The sequence below is a fragment of the Falco cherrug genome, chromosome 5 (genome assembly GCF_023634085.1).
Source record: "Falco cherrug isolate bFalChe1 chromosome 5, bFalChe1.pri, whole genome shotgun sequence".
NCBI lineage: Eukaryota > Metazoa > Chordata > Aves > Falconiformes > Falconidae > Falco > Falco cherrug.
The window spans coordinates 57,442,818-57,456,368 of record NC_073701.1 but is presented as its reverse complement, the minus strand read 5'-3'; the positions used below and the strand labels follow the sequence as shown (position 1 = coordinate 57,456,368).

Here is a 13,551-nt window from a genome sequence, read left to right as displayed (position 1 = left end):
ATTGGCATTTAAAAATATAAAGATTTTTAATATTGTGATCAAAAGTATTTTCTACACCAACAACTGGGTGTGACAGAATAAAGTAAGCAGTTCAGTGAGGTATAAAAAAGAAATTAATTTTAACTCAGAACAGCAAAAGATAACACATTGCTGCCCTGTCGCAAAATAGCAAAAAACTTCATGAAGTTTCTCATCATTCTCGCATTGCTTTTCTGTGTTTATGTAGTTTCAGAATTATTTTTCAAAGATGAGAAAAAATAATTTAGTGCAACATATCAATAGAAACAAACAACATACAAAATGTGACAGCTCTAAGTAACGGTCCCTATTGCTTTGGCATAAGGCTGCTGAGGTAGAAGGCTCACAGAACTCAAAACTATATCTTGCAGGACAAACAAAAGAAAAATTATGATGAATCAGCAGTATCCCCTGCAGAAGAGCTGAATGTGCCAGCGTATAACATGATCAAATACTAAGAACACAAAGAACAGACATAGCATATGCTCAGGTTTATTATCATGGACAAGGTCTGAAAAAACCTCCAAGTGACTTGGCTCTCACACCTGAGGAACTGCTGTCTGTCTGTGTCCTACCCTATAATTTGCAATCCAGGAAGTTTCCTGTAACACTCCAAGATTTGATAACACTTATATTTATCCCTATACACTCAGATTAAGATGCACTGTGACTTGCTGTAACAAGCTTCTTAATACTTCATTAAATGCTGATTATATCAAGGTGTTCACTGTAAATATTTTGGCAATTTGCTGCATCAGAATAATTTCAACACATAAATATTATAAATAATTTTTCACACTGATTAAAAATTACATGGAATTTTAAAAATGGTAAAGAAAAAATACATACACTTCCAAACTAGATATGGTACACTGCAAAACATGATTACAATATTCAGGTTAATTTAGTGCAAGCATTTATTTCGGCAAAGCTAGTTTTACACTAATGGTTATTTCTTGTTGTTGGCTTTCTTAAACTAGAATTTTTAATGAGTAGGGCTGTCACAGTAAAGCAGAACCATATTCCTGTGGCTGGCAAGTAGGGGTAGTTGAAATATTCTCTATAAGGAAAAAAAGATTTCTTTTTTTTTTTTTGCTTCCTTTTTCCACTTTTTTAACTGAGACAAAAGATCTGCATGGGCTGTACTGGAGGCTGATCAACCAAGTGGCCCATTTCTTGTCTAACAGCTAAGTTCAAGTTACATTAACTCTATAACATGAAATCTTGTTCAATGACTTGACAGCTACCAATCTAAAAGTGCATAGGCATTATGAGCTTTGTTTTTCCTAGAAATATTTTTAAGCATAAGCACCAACTTCAACACAGAAGTTTTGTGCCCCTTTTTCTCAATATTTAGAAGAAACTGAAGCCTGATAATATTTAGTTTTTAGCCATGCATGTCTCCATGTTAGAGAGATTATGTCCTAGGCACCACAACCAACTGAATGAACAAAGTGCACTTAAAAAACAAACAACAAGTAACTGATAAAGAGAACGAAGAAACTGCTTCAGTATCTTTATACAGTTAAGTCTGAAAGGTTCAATAGTGCCAGATTCAGGACACAAAAAAGCCAAGAGCCAAACACAACTCTCAGCCTGGCCAGAAACTGCTCAGATAAATTTCAGTAGCATAATCAAATGTCAGTTTATATTACATGGTCACTCATCAACAGCCATTGAGATAGTGGGGGGGTACCCCACTATTTTTTTTAAACTATTTGAAGAAAGCCGAAAGAAGTTGTAAAGGCCATGCATCTAGCAGACAAAACTTTTAGTTTGTCCCGATAAAAAAGTCCAGACTCTCTAAAGTACTCTGAAGACACCTTTTCTTGAATCCAAGGCAGATTCACTTGGCAAGAAAGTTGCAAACATTCAAAAGGATACAGTGATAAGTGTTCACAAACCCATTTTACTTGTGTATCTAACTCATATTCCTAGTCACTTTCTGGATGCACCTCTCAGCTACAAGGAGGTTCGGTTCTCAACACTGGCCCCTGAGTTAGGTGGCTGGCGTTAGACACTGTGACTGTTGCTCTATAGGTCTTCCACTGCAGCAGTATACACAAGACTGGCAGATACAGAAAAAAAAATCTTCACGGGATGGGAAAGAAAAAAACCAAACAGTGGTGCAGAAGGCAACAATCTTACCAGCATACTTCTTTGCCAAATGCAAGGTGCCAAGCATGTACACAAGATTTAATTAGCTGCTGTAGAGCACGAAATATCAGTTATGATTTAAGGTAGAATTTCCTTCTATTCCTTACATATTATTCTGAACCAGGCTCATTTTGGCCCAGCTCACCTTCCTTAGTTATTCCTTCAGAGAGTCACTGTTAAGTCACAGACATTCTTTATAGGATGATGACATTTGGATATTTAACAGCTATACAGTGTCAACATATGACACTTTGCATACTAAACACTGCAAAAATGCATACTAAGCAAAGCAAAAATGTATCTTAAAAAATCACACAAATAAGGAGACTTTTTTTAACAATCACCAGGAAACAAAGCCCTATGCATGTTTTTTTATCCAAAGAGCATGAAACTAGAACATATTAAGCATAAAATAAACATATCATCAATAAAAAGAATTCTTACTTTGTTGCCCGTATAAACTTGCCCCAAACTGAGACAGCTGACCTGATGTTGATGGTGATGCCAGCATCTAAAATATAAGAATAAAAAGTTAAAGACACAAAGATATTATGCTATCTTGCTCTGAAAGTTTATAACAGTAAATTCTTTTGCCAAAAAAGTCAAAGCAGCAACTGAAAACTCATTTTAAGTCATCAAAAGTTTTAGAAACTTCCCAAAAATATCTGCACAGTAGCAACTGTAACAGCATTATTACACATCAATAATAATTTATGACTTTAATAAAAACACTTTCTTCTACTTGTGACAAATAGCATAGAGGAAGACTTAAAGCTTTCAGGTTTTCTACCCTTGTAGCTAAGAGACCCATCTTTACAGAGGAAGAAATACTCAGTTATTTAAATTTTTTACAGGGTTTTTTTCCCCCCTGCAAAACATCCATCACAGAAGCAGATCAATCCCTGTTCAATGTAATAACAGCAAGTGCAAAGTCCTATATTATCAGTTACAATAGCAAAATGCGGGAAATGAGTTGCAAGGTAGCAGCAGGTATACAGAAACAGATGTGAACTCCAGATAAGATTCCAATGTTAAAATTACAATGTACCACCCCAATAGCTAGCTTCATGCTTGAAGACATCACGTGTTACCAAATATTTCCATTAAAACCGTCTTTGTCAACTTTCAGACATCACACAAGAAATCTGACAAACTAAAGACACTCTTGGGAAGAGTGAAATAAAAAAAAAATAATCATGACCTATGAAGGAAGACTGAGATTTGGGTTTACATACTCCAAAAATAAGGCAACTGAGGCAGGGACATGACACCAGACTTCCAGTCATTGCTGTAAGAGGAAGAGAATACACTATACTACACATTGCTGCAGAAATGGAAATTATTAGTAAATCTGAGAAACAGGAGATTAGGCTAAATACATGGGGGGAAAACAAAGCCTTTTGCAATCTTAAGGACAGTCAAGCACCAGAACATCTATCCTTGGATGCTTTTAAAGAACAGATTCGATTTTCAACAACATTAGGTATTGTTGACTGTCCCTTGGAGCAAGGAGGCATATTAGTTGACCTAATCAATCCATCTCACAACAGAGTAAGACTCGTACTTACTGACCCATGAGCAAATGTCTGCTTGTTCAGTACAGTAGTTTGGAACTTGGATTGAATCTTTGCATGGTTTTGAGGAAAAGAATGTCTGGATTCTTACACATACGGGGATTTCAAGCTTTTTCAGCTTGAGAGTAAAGAATTCAGCTCAAAATAAATTTTACTGTGATAAACTGTAAATTGCTTTGTTGACTTTATCTAAACAGACGTAAAACTCAAACTTAATAAACTGAATCTGCTAGTTGTCTATACTGGAGCCAAATCTGGATAGTAGAAATGAGAAAGACAACATACACTGTAGACACCAAGTATCAAAAGCAGCATTCATGCCCGTAAATCATGAAGTATTTATGATTTTTTGAACACATCAGAAGGCATAAAACCACAAATTACAGCAGGCAATTACTGTATACGATCAGAAAATGCATCAAAAATGTCACTCTAAAATACTATATAGTCACACATTCTGAACAAAGTGCACATATTTTATAGTAAGCTACTACAGCAATAAACATCCACACTTAAATATACAAGAGGTTTGAAATACTAAGACAAAAACTTCCTGTAGAAAAAAAAAGTGCCAAACTGGACCAAAGCTCTCCTTTCTCAGTGAAGAACTGTCTGTGAACAAAAAGAACACTTTAAATAACTACAGTGGCTTCAACTCAGCACCCATGCAGCAAAGTTCACAGGCCATATCTGCATCAGCAAGTTACACAGCCAGTGAGAAGTGCATTTGTAAAAAAAAAATAAATTTGGTCCTGAGGGCCTAACATACACACTGTATGCATTTCTAGAGTTAGCTGTGACTAAAACACCTGATGCCATGAACTGGCTGCCTGTTAGTGAGTGGAGCGTGTTTGGTGCACCCCTGGACTACCTCTTCCAGCCTGTTTTGATATCAAATTCACTCACACTACTGCTCTGCAACACAAACCAAAGCATGCTGAAGTGGGGACCCTTGGAAGACAGACTTCAAAAGCATACTTCAAGTTTGACAGGTTGGAAAATCCCAGAACACCTTGTAATTCCTTGGAAAAAAATAAGAGAAAAAGTTCTGAGACACTTTCAGAGACAATGATAAGGGCACAAAAGCAAAAAAAAAACCAACGCCCCAAAAAACCGACCTACAAGCCCAAACCAACTAGACATTGAGAGGGAAACTACCAGCTTTGGGACAGGTAAGCAAAACAGTTAAGCAAAGCAATGATCCTGTAAGAACAGCTGCTCAGGACATTAAAAAATTGCTGTAATGGCATGTAATATAGAAAGCATAAGACAGTCAAATCTCACGTAAAACCCTTTTATTTGTAATAACAACTTGGATACAAAAATAAGACTAATAAAAAGTCACAGACTTGAGAGGTACTAGTTTACTTGAAAGAAAGGAAAAAGAATGCCATCTCTTCTACACAGAATACTACTTGATTTTTTTAAAATTCAGTTAAAAGAAAAGGAATGGCAAATAATAGTTAATGAACACTGCTTATTAGAAACTGGATTTTCTTTTGAAACATTACAAAGTAGGTCACATGTATTGTGCCATTTGCTTTTACATGAAAAGATAATTGCAAAATGACTTGTAGAGAAACCTTTATAGAAAACCATAATAAAGGCCAAATATTAAATTCAGTAAGTCTAACAACTAGTCTTAAAGTCATAACACACTTAGAACATCAAAGAAAACAAGCCTCAAGAAGGAATAAATATGAATTTCTGTGGATCTTCTCCACACTGATTAAATGCAGCATTTCTCAAACCTAACGGAGAAGGAATCTTCTGTATGGGTATCTCACTTTCTCTCTAGTTTATTTTGTAATATGCCAAAACACCCTCCCCAGTATTAAATACTTTTTTTCTGTCATAGCTAAAGATGACCATTTTAAACTGATCTTTTTCTATTATTTCTATAGAATTTAGGTCAACAACAAAACAACTAAATTAGCCAGAACCTCAACCTGTGCTATCAGGACCTTTATTTGCATTCACCACCTCTGAGTCACTATTATAGTCTACTCAAATTTGGTCTACCAAAAGATTCAGATGAACACTACTAGTATTAAACACATTCCTTCTGGCATTCTGCAATCACTATTTTACCCAACTGGTCTACTAGCCACACGACACAAAATATAATGGCTGAAAGTCACTCTTCAATTTCTTTTAGTCTACAACAGCCAAAGGTCATGATAACCTTAATAAAAACTAAAGCAGTCTAACCCTTAGGGTGACTAAAGCTCTTCCAGTTGCCAAGATCTTGTAACCTTTACCCAATTATGTTAATATATTAGGAAAACAAAGGCTCAGAGTTATACCTGCAAGAACCTTTGAAAAACAAAACGTACTAAATGACTGAGGTCACATCAACAAACAGCACATTCCAACAATATGTATACAATACCAATTTTTTTTAAAGAGTGATTAACAATCTTCAATTGAGTCAAGGAATTTCTGAAATAAGCTTCTGACACTGATAGCTTTTCCTGTACATGTACAAAAACCCTCCACTCTTCAAAACTTTGGCATTTAGGTTTAGATCAATCTGCCAGTGGTTAACAGCTACAAAACTCAAATTGTGAAATAGCAGGGGATTTCTGTTTCTATTCCAACCTTGTATGACGGAACTAGACTGATTGTTTCAATAGACTTTCCCTGTACATGTTGTTAGGAGACAGAGGATGCCTAAGACTTGCATCTCCCACAGAGCAAGGAGGCAACTGAGCAAACAGATCTTGTGAAACATGAAGCGTGCTTTATTCTCCTAGTGTATGGAAGGACCACCACTCAGTGGTACTGGCAGACTCATGGGCTGAATTGGTAACAGTCAACTAAGATGTGAACATGATTTTACTCCCAAGTCTCGAACAGTCATAGTGCAGTTCTGAACATGGAAGATTCTGCATCTAAACTTGAACCAACTGATGATCCAAGCAGATGGCCCAATTTTTCTGGACTGTTCCACACCAAAAATTAGTAAGCTGTAAGGTACTATCAAGCAATTTCCTATCCCTAGTGATGAATGAGATTTTACTGCAACTGCTTTCACTAGCTTGTGATGGGTTTACTGCAATAAATTACTTTCAGAGTATCAACAATCTCAAAAAAAACCCCAGCACCAGCAACTGCTTAAATTTGCCAAAATGCTGAAAAAACTGCCGCACTTTACAACCATCCTGAGAGACTGGCAAACACAGGCTGAAGCCTCCTAGAAAGCAGAGGGAGGCAGTGGGAAGAGGCCCAGCAGCAAAGCTGGCTGACAGGGTTCCCTGCCTCCCCCATACTGCAGCATCCTGCCTCTTAAGCAAACCCCCCAACTTACCGAAGGGACAGCTGCCTGTCACCATAACTGCCGAGGTACCATACCTCAGCGCGGCGGCACCAAGAAAACTCCATAAAGCAACACTTCTGCAAAGGTTTCTATATTATGCAGTTACAGCCTAAAGCTACTTTCTTAAACACAAGGCAAGCTGAAGTTAAAATACATCAATCCAACACTACAAAGTGAACTCCTAAAAGCAAAGCGTGTTAGAATAAGCAAATAAGTCTGTGAGTAATATCTGGTCTGATAAATGATGCGTTTCTCACAGGTGCAAACATCAGCATCATTTTGTATTTGCACTACTTTATTTCTGGTACCTGCCATCTGTGCTGCACTATTTAATAATAAAACAGCTGACCCACAGCCTCAAAAGAAGAAAGTGTTATACTTTTTATGTTATAAAAAATAATAATAAATCAAGCCAACAGATTAAAAGAATACAGATTTTTCTATACTCTGCTTGTTGTTTTTTAGTAGTATTATTAGGTAGGCCTCCTCTAGATTACAAACCACCTTTTAATACTGTGCTCACAATATACTCATGTTGCAAGAAAATATTTCCAAATCTCAAAATCAGAGATCAATACAGAAATTCTGAAAACCTTATAATTACAGGGTACTATCTGCAAGTAAAAATTATTACCAAATTATTTGTGATATACAAAACTAAATACAATACTGAAAAATAAATTATTCAGTCATTCAGATTTCATCATTTACAATTGTGGTCTTCTGCCTCCAGTGGCACTTGGGAAGCACAAGGAGGTAGAACTGCATTGTTGTTGGCAGCAGTATCTCAAGATCTGAAAGGCAAAGTGTTGCCTTGAATGATCATAACACTATTAATATGAGGTTAACATGACTATTAAACTCTCAAAAAAATTCTCCCTGGGTAGAGACATCCAGTTTGATGGTACAGTGTATTAACGAGCCAAAAGATTACTGAAAACTTGTTGAAAACTGCTACAAAAAATGCCATAAACAACTAAGAACTAGAAAAATAAAGCAAATATTTTCTTTCAATTAAATAACCACTTGCATATGAAAAAACTTTAAACAAAACAAAAAACCCAAAACAACAAAAAAATCCACCCACACACTCAGTAAGTAAACCACCAATACTACAATACAGTATGTTCAGTGAACTGAGTTATTGTGTAAGAAACCATAACCTCCCCCTTCTAAAAAATGCAGATGTTATGCATGGAATTAATCCGGTCCAAGGAACCACTTCAAATGCTAAAGCAGACATACAAAAAGTATTATGTATTGTTAATTTAAGTGGAGATGCAGTAAAATATAGCTTTTAGATGAAGTACAAAAACAACACCTACCACAGTCATTAAGTTCTTCTATAGAAAAAAAATCTAAACAATTTAATCCTTGTGACAGAATTTCAAATTGTAAAGTGATGTGAAATAACCAATTCAAATATATACTTTTTGCAAACTGTGTGACAGAGAGGGAAATGGGGTTTTATACACTAAGTAACATTAGTTTATCATTTGTTTTATTTGATAAACCCATCCAGGTACCAACTTAAAGGTGACAGTAAAAGGCTGCATTTTGCATTCTAAACCTTTTGTTCTTTCTTCATACTGTACAACTATTATGAAAACATAAGCTATAGGTAGAATGTCAGTAGGCTTTGAGAGGGTGTACTGCATTAAAAGACTGAAACTCCCCCAATTTGTTTCTAAATCCTGCAAGTCCTTCCAGCTGTTTTCATTAATGGAATTGCAGTTTTCATTCATTTAAAGTTTGGGTTTGTTTTAAAAGAAACATATTATGTACTCACTAAAAGATGCAAAAAATCACTCTCTGGGAAGGTAAAAAGCAACTCTGCTGCTTCGCAGCTCACACTTCAAAGAAAAAAGGTTAAGCCATGTGTTTCACAAAGGAAGCAAGGCAAACCAATGCACTATTCAGTCAAATCTACAAGTATGTTTACATGCAAAGCAACCTACATGAAATATGCATTTGCCATTTATAATTAAAGACATTAAAGCTTAGTTTGGGAAGAAAATAAATTACTTTTTTTGTCCTCCACAAACAGATCAAAACTATTCAGACTATGACAAGCTACGTTAATGCAAAGTAGCTCTATTCAACCAGGCAGTATTAGCATGAATGCTATGACTGCTCCTGATACATGAGGGTTCCATGGGAATTCTTAAATCCTTACAACTCCTCCAAGTGCAACATCTTAAGTTAAATTATGACTAAGCTAACAAACTCTCATGCAATGACTAAGGCAAATGCCAAACAAGATGCCTTGGGAAACGAGATACTACAGGTTTCCTTCGAATCCTAAAAAATATCATTAGAAGTCAACAATCCAGCTGGAACAACATGTTGTTCAGCAACCCTAAAGCCAAAGCTGACTCCAAAAGACTGATTAAACCTTTCCAAATTTAGTTTCCTAGACTTAGCAAGATCCTGGATCTCTATTCTCCATTGTAAGCTAAATCTTGTTTCAGGGTTTTCTCTCTTGTAAAAGTACCACCTCTATGTAAGGCCATTTCAAAACACAGCAAGAGTTAGATAAAGGTTCTACAAAATAACTTCAATATGAGTTTGCAGTAAAAGGCTTTGATATCAGCTTCTGACCACCCCTTTTGCTCTATCACCACCACTGTGTCCATTACAAGACACACACACTGACATCTGCCTTCATGCAACTGTCATGACAAAGGAACACCTGAATTTGATCTACCACGGACACGCTTCCACTACATCAGGATGGAAGAAAACTCTGGAAAGCAGGCTCCCAGAATCAATAACCCGTTTTGCTGTGCTCAATAACCATATCTGAGGACCTCCTACTCCAGGCAAGGTAGGCCAGGGAGCTAGATTACCAGTTGCAAAGACCCAAATCTAATCTGCAGTCTTGAGTTTACTTGCCTCAATTGTTAAAATATGTTTGACTTCACAGGAGGCCACATTTTGAAAGAACTGAACTGCAAAAGAACATCAGATCTCAACTGAGAAAGTCCAGAATTACACAACACATTAAGAGGAGAGTAAGTTCAAACTAACACATAAGAAGTGCAAATCAGTGAATTATTACTATATTAGTGTGAGCATTTTATCATTTGTTGAGCAACTGGGAGAGAAAATGAACAGCAAAGCACTGGGCCAAGAAATGGAAAAAGCATTCACTGAAAAAAATTATCTAACTTTCCTCATAATTTGGGCAGATCATCATTAAAAAATTTGGCTAGACTGATCAAACCTTGTAGAGCACTTCTTACATTCTTATACCTGAGAAATCAAAGAAGTTCAGACTGAACAGGTCCCATCTTTTCTCAAAGCTCATTGTCTTTTTTTTTTTTTTTTTTACTTATTTGAAGACAAATTCAGAAGTGTATGAAGGCTTTGAGTTACCAATTTCTACCACTGTCACTCTATGCAAATAAAAATACAGGTACCCCTCAAAATGATTTTGCCGAGTGCATAGACAGCTCAATTAAGCTGGTGAAATTTGCTACAAATAAGCTTTATAATTATTTTGTCAGCACACTGTACATCATCTTGTCAATTTAAGTTACAGGACCACATTTGTTTCAAGCCAAATCTTAAACTATTTTCTTAAAGCATTCTATAAAATATCTCATTTCTTTGCCAAAGGATTATTGACCTGGTTATCATGCATTGACCCCAGAATTCATAGACCGAGCATTTATGGATGTGCTCTGTTCCACCTCCCTACTTAGCACTGCAAGGTTTCTGATGGCTCAAGGTAAAGCCACTGATTTAGTAAAAAGGAAGCATTAGATGGCTTAATTAAGACCTAATCTCATCTAAGGAACTGCAATTTTATGCCTAAAACATTAGACCCAAACAGCATCTGTATGATTTTGGAATCATTTGTGCATGAACAACATGCAACTTTTCCCCCCCTGACTGTCTAGAAGTGTATTCCCTAATGAAAAAGCAGGTAAATTAAAAGAAAGCTTTTAGTTTTTAGCTACACTGAGGCTCTGGATTAAAAATAACAAAATAGTATGTCCTCAACTATTTGCTGCTACTTCTTCCAATTTGTAAAAAGTCTTCAAATTTTAAGACAGGACTTGAGCAGCCTTAGTTCACTTCACCTCTGTGTAAAGGAAATTTTAAAATTCAAATTAACCAAAGCAACAAGTCACAGGAATACCACTTTAAGTGCTATGAAAATTATTTATTAAAACGCATACAATATTTTTTCACATCTTTTTCAGATAGGTTCTAAATCTTTTTTTCACTTATTGAATGAAAAACTATTTCCTAATATTATTTGAAAAAAAATGAAAGCCTCCACCTTAGGTGTTAAAACAAGGAAAAAAGCTAAAAAGCTCCCAACCCAGTCAAAAAACTGTGTGAGAGTTATCACATAGCCCACAATGCCTCTTCACAAGGACAAAAATTCTACTGCAAAAGTGAAAATTAGATTCTGAAGTTTAATACAAAATATGCTTGCAGTAATAGTCCTTACTCTACTCTCAATTTTAGGAAGGTTTCACCATTCCGTGTGTTCCTCTGCTTGGAGTACACATACACAAGCACAGTAACAATTCCTTGGAAAGTAGCAGATTTTAAAGTCAGAATCAGGAAGGCTTTCAACAAAGTGAGAAATAGAAAAAGACCTAGTCACATCCAGTATGACTGTAAATACCAAACACGCTTTAGCCCTTTCCAAAAAGCAGTGATTAAGGAGGCCATTCACAGAGGGCTTCCCTGAGAACCACTCTATTTCAGGTTGAAGAACTCTAGAAGATTCATGCGTACATATGATACATTGGAGGGGGGAAAAAACCCCAAAAGTTTAATTCATTTTCTACAAGTTTGTGGCAAAACCCTGCAACACATTAATTTTATGTGCCCTTAGTAAAGACATTCAAGAAACCAAAAGTGGAAAAAGAGGAATAATTTAAATTGCACTAACACTACACCTTGTTTAGAAAATTCTGCTACAAAAAAAGGCATAAAGAATGCCGGGTTTTTTGTAAGCTTACAAAGAGATTGTGTATGCTATGTTTTAAACTTTTTATTACCGGTTGGATTTTCTGAATATAAAAGCAATTTACTCCTTCCTGCAAAGTGTCTTCTACCTTTATTTTATCCCCAACTTACCTACTCCATTTCAATATAAATGTGAAGACAGAAAGACTCAAAGTGTTTCAAGATCTAGAACGCTGGAATTTTTACCCCCAGGGTGTCCATTAAACTGGATCCAGATTTTGAACATTAGCCCTTATGAACTTACTCAGAGAAAATTCTGAGCAAATTTATTTTTGTCTGTCCATACTAAGTGTCATCCAAATAACAACACAGGCAGTGTATTTATTGTGTTCTCATATACAGAACATCATCTTTAGTAGAACTCAAGTTGAAAAACTATTTGAAAACAGTTATTTTCAAATAGAAAAGGTCTGCAAAGCTGCAAGACTGGTCGGAAACTAAAATACAACAACCACCTTTGCAACCTCTCTCATCTAAGGTGAGCCAAATGAGATATCAAAAGGAACATGTAACACAGAACATACATTTAGCTATACATGAGCAAACAAATGTGTACAATGTCAATATCACCGCCATATATTTATTTTGATCAACTTCAAAAAAAATTACAATAGCATATAATGGCTTAAGATTTCATGAGCATAAACTCTAAGTTGTAATGGTCAATAGTGAAGCGACAGGGAAGAAAAAAACCCTTAAAAAGGATTTGGGAAAAAAAAACAACTTTAAAAAGCTTTTGCAAAAATCACTCTTCCGTTTCCTGTCGGAACGGCATCACTCTTCTGCCAATTACAGCAGCTTCTATGACTCATTTTGGCCACTTCTCCCACAAACTTTCACGATTTCTTATTTGTCATTCCTGGTGTCTGGAACACCCACCTTCCTCCTCTTGAAGTCCCATTCTAAGATCCACTTCTGCAACATTGCCTACAGAAAAAGTAGGCAACTAAAACACTCATTCATTGTGTCAACAACATGCCAAGCATCAGCTTTCACTGTGCACACTGTGCAGCATAGCATCCATCTCACTTCACCTTCCTTACTACACCATAAGGGTTTCTCCCTCAGTGCATCCAATTTAAAAGCAGGGACTTAATACCTAAGAATCACTTCAGAGAAATAAGTGTCTGCTGTTTTTCAGAGCCCTACCTGCACCTCTCTGTGCTCACAGAAAAGAAAGTATGTTCAACATCATAAATATTCCATTGTGCCTGTGTGTATCTGTGGTACGTGCACATATGTAATGGGCATAAACAGAAAAGAACATCCTATTTAATTTTCTTTTCATTGCAGTACATTTTAATCCTTTGCTGGCTCACGTGAAATTTCTCATTAAAGTAACTTCTGAAACTGAATTGGAAAGCTGCATTTAAGCACTTTTGTTTTGTTTTTAAAAGCTTTCTGCTCTAAACTTATTTCCTTCACTTTTAAATCTGGATTAAAATTCAGTTAAGAGTCTATAGGAAATGGTTGTTTACATACATTAAGCTC

General features: G+C 36.0%; 1 protein-coding gene across 9 annotated transcripts in view; it reads right to left on the bottom strand.

The window, feature by feature from the left end:
- The window catches only part of CNOT2 (CCR4-NOT transcription complex subunit 2), a 91,520-nt gene that overhangs the window by 22,800 nt on the left and 55,169 nt on the right, over nucleotides 1–13,551 (bottom strand). For 6 of the 9 annotated variants that reach the window (XM_055710813.1, XM_055710812.1, XM_055710810.1 and 3 more), the window contains 2 exons: nucleotides 12,940–12,987; nucleotides 2,620–2,686 (listed from right to left, as the gene is read on the bottom strand). In XM_055710813.1, coding sequence (XP_055566788.1) covers nucleotides 2,620–2,686; nucleotides 12,940–12,987 — 115 coding nt within the window. The remainder of the gene's footprint in view (nucleotides 1–2,619; nucleotides 2,687–12,939; nucleotides 12,988–13,551) is intronic. The other 3 variants (XM_055710816.1, XM_055710815.1, XM_055710814.1) reach the window with 1 other exon arrangement.